This window comes from Vombatus ursinus, unplaced genomic scaffold (assembly GCF_900497805.2).
Source record: "Vombatus ursinus unplaced genomic scaffold, bare-nosed wombat genome assembly UNPS02014784.1, whole genome shotgun sequence".
NCBI lineage: Eukaryota > Metazoa > Chordata > Mammalia > Diprotodontia > Vombatidae > Vombatus > Vombatus ursinus.
In genome coordinates, this window is record NW_020954562.1 from 14,782,041 (window position 1) to 14,788,930 (window position 6,890).

The 6,890-nt window shown below is 39.8% G+C and overlaps 1 protein-coding gene across 3 annotated transcripts in view; it reads left to right on the plus strand.

Moving 5' to 3' along the window:
• The window catches only part of TMEM131L (transmembrane 131 like), a 166,920-nt gene extending 161,960 nt beyond the window's left edge, over nucleotides 1–4,960 (plus strand). For all 3 annotated transcript variants that reach the window (XM_027866844.1, XM_027866846.1, XM_027866845.1), the window contains exons 34-35: nucleotides 873–1,036; nucleotides 4,547–4,960. In XM_027866844.1, the coding sequence (XP_027722645.1) occupies nucleotides 873–1,036; nucleotides 4,547–4,825 (443 nt within the window). In that variant the 3' untranslated portion in view covers nucleotides 4,826–4,960. The remainder of the gene's footprint in view (nucleotides 1–872; nucleotides 1,037–4,546) is intronic.
• The last annotated feature ends 1,930 nt before the right edge of the window (nucleotides 4,961–6,890 follow it).

Here is a 6,890-nt window from a genome sequence, read left to right on the forward strand (position 1 = left end):
CAGTATATTTGGACCCAGAAAACTTGGCTTCAAATTCCATTTTTGTCCCTTATTAGCTATATAATCTTGGGGAAAACCATTTAATCTCTCTGAATCTCAGTTTTCTCATCTGTAAATTGTGAATGATAATTTGTTGTTGTCATTCATTCTTCAGTTGTGTCCAGTTCTTCATGAACCCATGGACCATGCTGTTGTCCGTGGGATTTTCTTGGCAAAAATAGTGAAGTGGTTTGCTATTTCCTCCGCCAGTGGATTAAGGCAAACACAGGTTAAGTGACCTATGTCCAAGGCCAGATTTGAACTCAGGTCTTTCTAACTCCAGGCCCAGCACTCTATTCACTGAGCCACATAGCTGCCAGAACATTTCTACCCTGAACATACAAATTATTCTTACTCTCAAAGGGCCCCAAGAGGGTTAACATTAGTGCATCAACATCTTTCTCCTCCTAGGTGGCCAACAGTGTTATTCCAAAGCCCATGAGTGGTAGCATGCTCATAGTACTCTGCTTATTTGCTCTGCCTGGTTAAAAAAAACAAAAAAAAAACTGAATGCTTATTTAGAATGAAAATTTTATGATTACCTCTATTCTCCATGAGGTATTTTCTATGCTTGCTTCTAAGTAACTGGTTATAGAGTAATCATGGCAGTCTGCTTCTTTCCAGAGAACAGTAATATAATGACTTGCATTAAGTAGGGTTTCATCCAATAGAATGGAAACTCCTTGAGGGCAGACAGGAAGTGCTTCTGTTTTTACCTCGTATCTTTAATGCCTGGCATGTAATTGGTGTTTAGTAAATGCTTATCTAATTAAATTGCTCTGAATTGATTTCCGCGTTTGAAAAGCTGCTCCCTTTTCTTCCTTTCATCGTAGAAAACATGAATTATCACAATGGCTTCCCCTGTCCTACAGAAGTTCCAAACACAGCTTTCATCAGTCATAGCTCCCAGTCATCTTGGAGTACCCCACCCAGTGTGCCTCCTGCCTGGGAACCTGCCAGCTATGTCAGCCCTTCTGTCAGTGATCCTGAGTTTACAGTGAGTTCTAATTATTTTTTACTTTTTTAAATATATTTTTATTTTGTTAAATATTTCCCAATTACATGTAAAATTTTTTTAATAATAATTTTAAAAATGTTTGAGTTCCAAATTCTTTTCCTTCCTCTCACTCTTCCCTCCTCCTTGGGAAAGCAAGCAATTTGATACAGACACATGAAGTCATGCAAAACATTTCTATATTAGCTATGTTGCAGAAGAAAACACTGACAAAAAAAAAAAAGTAAAAAAGGCATGCTTCAGTCCGCATTCAGAGTTCATCAGTTTTCTCTTTGGAGGTGGATGGCATTTTTCATCACAGATCCTTTGGAATTGTCTTGTATCATTGTCTTGATAGAGTAGCTAAGTCCTTCACGGTTGATCATCCATACAGAACTACTGTTACTGTGTACAATGTTCTTCTGGTTCTGCTCACTTCCCTTTGTGTCAGTTGAGGTTTTTCTGAAACCATTCCACTCATCATTTCTTATAACACAGTAGTATTCTATCATAATCGCAAACCACAACTTGTTCGGCCGTTCCCCAAGTGTTGGGCATCCCTCTCCTCATTTCCAATTCTTTGCTTCCACAAAAAGAGCTACTATAAATATTTTTGTACAATTAGGTCCTTTTCCTTTTTCTTTGGTCTCTTTGAGATACAGATCTACTAGTGGTGTTGCTAGGCCAAAGGGTATAATTATTTTTTTTCCATATAATCCCATATGCCATTCTCATATCCATTATGTCTCCATTCCTAACTTGTGTACTGTCCATCCTTTGTCCATTAGTAGTTATGTTGGTTAAGTGCTCCAGTGACTTAGAACTATTCCCCATGATTCCTCAAGAGTTGCTATGACCAAAACACACCTTATCCCCCCAGGGCCAGCCTGTTGTTGAGGCTTCTATACTTAGAGTAACTAGATCAACATCACTGATCTCCTCCTTGAAGCCTTTCCATTTAATAGCACCTGCTATATCAGATGCATCCCTGTTAGATCTCTCAAGAACCCCAAGTCCTCTCTACTCCAGGATGAGGAGTCAGGATAGGAGAGGCACTATCGTGTCATGGAGTGAGTTTGGGTACTAGATTTTGAGTGAGAGGACCTAGGTTTGAATTTCACTTCTGCTCATTGCTACTTTGTGTGACATTGAGCAAGTCACTTTGCAGTAGTTCTCATTCTCCTCATGTGCAGAATGAGTAGATTATGCTACTAGATAATCCCTAAAGTCCATTTTGTACAGTCGACCAGAGCATTTAGGTGCCCCATTGTGGGCACCACCTTAGTTTTCAGTTTTGCTACTATAAAAAAGCAGCTATAATTATTTTTGTACATATGGGTTGTTTTCTTCTTCTTTTTAAACCTCTTTGAGATATAATCCTAGCAATAGTATTGCTGGGTCAAAACAGTGTGCCCAATTTAGTAACTTTGGGGGCATATTTTCCAATTGTTTTCCAGAATGTCTGAACCAATTCAAAGTTATACCAACAGCACATTAATGTACCTGCTATTCCGCAGCCCTTCCAGCATTTGTCATTTTTCTTTTCTTTTTTTTGGCGGGGGGGAGGGAGCAACCTAATAGGTGTGAGCAACCCTGGAGTTGCTTTAATTTTCATTTATCTAATTATAAGTGATTAGGAGAATTTTTTTAAATGGCTGTCATTAGCTTGGAAATTACCACTTATCAATTAGGCAGTGCCCTTATTCTTATACATTTGAATCTTAGATTTAATAAGTATTTAAGTACTCACTGCATGCCAGGCATTGTTTTAAGTGCTGGGGACACCAAAAAAAAGACACATCAGGTAAACACATACTGTTGGGGGAGACATTTAATAGCTAGGTACATGCAAGATATATACACAGTAGATGGAAGACTACCCAAGGTCATCTCAGAGGAAAGACAGTAGGAACTGGGGACACCAGGAGAAAACAGTCTCTAGCAGGAAGTAGGATTTGAGCTGAATTTTGAAGAAAGCCAAGGAAAGTCAAAAGGTGAGGGTGGCATGGCATTCCAAGCATGTTGGACAACCAGAGCAAAGGTACAGAGAGAGGAGATATGGAGTACTGTGTTTGAAGAACAGCAAATAATCCAGTGTAGCTGGATTGTATGGAGGGAAGTCAGGTATCACAACACTAAAAGTGTAGGAAGGAGACAGATTATAAAGAGCTTTAAATGCCAAAGTTATATTTGATACCTGAGGTCATAGGGAGCCCCAGGAGCTCATTGAACAGAGTGGAAGGACATAATCAGACCCTTGTTTTAGAAAAATCATCTTTGGAGCTGAGTGGAGAATGGATTGGAGTAGAGAGAAACTTGGGGTGAGGAGACAGTTTAGAAGGTTGTTGTGGTAGTCCAGGTGGGAGGAGGTGATGAGGATCTGAAGTAAGGTGTAGATGAGAGAAAGGGACATACATGAGAGATTGTAAAAGTAGAAACAGGTTTTCGCAACAGATTATATGTGAAGGATGAGAGAGAGAAGAGTTGGGGATAACAATGAGATTGCAAATCTGGGTGATTGGGAAAGATGGTGATGCTCTTAGCAATAATAGGGAAGTTCAGAAAAAGAAAGATGAGTTTTGTTTTGGATGTGTTAAGTTTGAGATGAGAAATCCATTTTGAAATTTTCAAGAGATGGATGGTGTCAAGGGGTATTAGAACTCAAGAGATAAACTAATATATAGATCTGAGAGTAAAGTTTTATCATTTAACCCATGGGAGCTGATGAGATCATCAAAAGAGAAATATAGAGGGACAGTGGCCCAGAGCAGAGACTTGAGCAATCCCCAAGGTTATTGCTGGATATGCTGTGAGATAATCTAAGTTAGTCATTCCCCTCCTGGGATACCTTCTCAGTTACCTTTTCCCCCCCATCCCAACCTTTCAGGTGCCTTTTATGTAAATATTGTTTTTTCCCATTAAGATATAATGAGAGAAAATGCCTAGAGGACAAGAAATGTCTTTTTTCTTGTATTTGTATTACCACTTTTTAGCACACAGTAAGTGCTTAATAAATGCTTATTGCCTGCTATATCCCTACTGCAACAACTGGAAGGAATGGGAGGGGCTGGCTAAAATAAAAAGTAGGACCACTGGACCTCATTTTAACGATATTTGTTGACATTCATAGAGACCTTTCAGTCGCCCAGATTGTCAACTGATCAAGTTAAACCACTGGTTTCAAAGCTCTTTATTCTTGGCTCTCTCGCCCATTCAGAAGGCTCTTTAAAGCCTTCCATATTTGAAAAAGAAAGAAAGAAAGAAGAGAAAAGTGAATCCCTCTGGACCAGTAACCTATTTTGCTACTTCCCTGAGAAGAGTAAAGGTATACCAGGAGAGCCAGGCAAGCAAGATTCCCTGGAGGATGGCATCCTTTCTCAATTTTGAAGGACTTTAATGTTGTATCAGTTTGTCTAGAAATGTGTTTCATCCTGTCCGTGTGACTTTAATAGATGCTATGATTGTTTTTAAGTCTACTGGCCGTTCAATAATGGTTTTTGTCTTCAATTCCAGCCCTACCTCTCAAGCACCAGAAGCTTATCTCCAATGTCTGGACTTTTTGGCTCCATCTGGGCTCCCCAAAATGACATGTACGAAAGCTGCTGCTCCATCAATCCCACCACCCAGCATTCCACTCACATGGAAAATCCAGCAGTGATGTGCAAACAGGAATATTACCCAAGGTTTAACCCTTTCCGTGCCTATATGAATCTGGACATATGGACTACCACAGCAAATAGGAACACAAACTTCCCACTTTCTAGGGACTCAGGTTACTGTGGAAATGTGTGAATGGAATTTGGTTTTAAACAATGTGAATAAAGATGCTTGTGTTTTGATTTCTAGAGTAAGCTGGTTGTTGAGATAGATGGCAGCGTTGGTGAATATTTTGGCACTTTTATATGGAAAATAAATTTTTTTAATGAAGCTTGAATGTTCTGTTTTTTAAAAAAAAAAACTTTTTTTTTTTGTAAATGAGCAAGAGAAAGTGTCTGAATATTCTAACTGTAAAAATGTGCCAAGCATCCCAAAACATTATAAAAGAATATATAGGTAATTCTAAGAAGGTGGGAATCAAGACACTCTGGATTTGGCAGCTGAGGTGACCTCGAGTACCACCCCTGTGTTGGGGGATGCAATTCCAAGGGCAGGAGAGTGCCTGATCTGAGAAACCCTGAGTCAGCATTCCTAGGGAGAAGCGGGGGCTAGAATTACCCTCTGCAGTGCTGATTTCTCCACCTCTCCAGGAATTGTCAGTATGAAGGATCAAAAGTCGAAAAGGCCCAAAAAGTAAGTATTTCTTTCCCAACTTAACTCTGTTAACCCCAAGTTGAATTACTTGAGATGGGTGCAAGGCTGGTGCCTAATTTGTGTGTGATATGGAATGTTAATTGTAAGAGTACCTCTTAGGTAAGGTCCATTTGTGCAGAAATGACCCTTTTTTTCAAGTAAGCAGAGGAGTAGAAAAATGTGCCCTGCCTTGAGGGATGTAGGGATGTCTCTTTGCAGATGGGCAGGATAACCTTGCCTCCATGCAAATTGGCTCCCACTCTCTGCCTGATGGCAGTTTTGCTGTGTCCATGTTAAAGGTGTTTTTGTAAACTTCTTGAAGGATTTTCAAACTTTTAATAAAATAGTTTGGTATTTTCACATTTGGTATGGTCTTTTCTTTATTGGGAAGTCATTGGTGGGGGGAGGAGGGTGGAGTTGCTTTTTGCTCCTTTCAGGTGGTTGGAATGACTCCATGGTGAGGACAGATTAGGTGTGACCCAAGTGAGAAGAGTTATGAGATTGTTTCCTCCAGGACCGTAGTGTAAGGACAGTTGTCTGGACAACCTCTGGCTGCAGATGGATCCCTGGTTTGGGTGAGAGGGTTTTTTTGTTTTCCAAAAAAACCTGAAGCATTTCATTAAAAAAAAATTAGTTATATGAATTTTAAAATTCTGTGCAGCATCTTCAATTAACACATCAAATAACAGAGTTCCTGTGCATAGACTTTCCTCTTCAGAATAGGAGCCTTTGTGACCTCCTCCCTGTGTGTATGGATGAGGACTTGTCAATACCAATATTTTAGCTTGTACTTCATTGGATAATGTTTTCAAACGAATAATGTGTTTTCCTCACACTCACTCATTTTATCGCTCGAAGATTAACCAAGAACAAAATACAGATCATCAGAATACCTGTGTGAAAGATAACATTTTCAGAAGGTTTCCAAAAACTAGGAATACTCTTCCTCCTTGACAGACATACTGTTTTTGATTCCTAGGCCCAATTGTTGACAAAAAGACTGGGAATCCAGTTTGCATTTGGGCAGCTAGCTCCTGTCTTTTATTAGGTTCTAGTCTTCATGTGGATCACAACATACATTATCAGTGATTGGGTGTTGGCCTGGCAGATTTAATAGATTGTAGGATGTTGGTTGTAGATCTTAATCTTTAGCCTGGTCTTAGGCTGAAGGGGGAGATATTGTGATAAGAGCAGTAGTGATAATAAGAGCTAACGTTTATATAAGTTAGGGTTTTTGGGGGGAGGGGCGGCGGCTAGGCAATGGGATTAAGTGACTTGCCCAGGGTCACACAGCTAGTAAGTGTCCAGTGTCTGAGGCTGGATTTGAACTCAGGTCCTCCTGAATCCATGGCCGGTGCTCTATCCATTGCACTACCTATCCCTCCTAACTCCTTATTACCTGTTTGACTTTTATCATTTAACCTCTTTAGGGCCCAGTTTTCAGATCTGTAAAATAAAAATATTGGACTAGGTGATTGCTAAAGCCCCTTCTACCTCTAAATTCTATGTTCCTGTGAGGGTTTATGTTTGTCCTTCCTCTTTCTTGTTAACCCCTTGCTAATCTCTG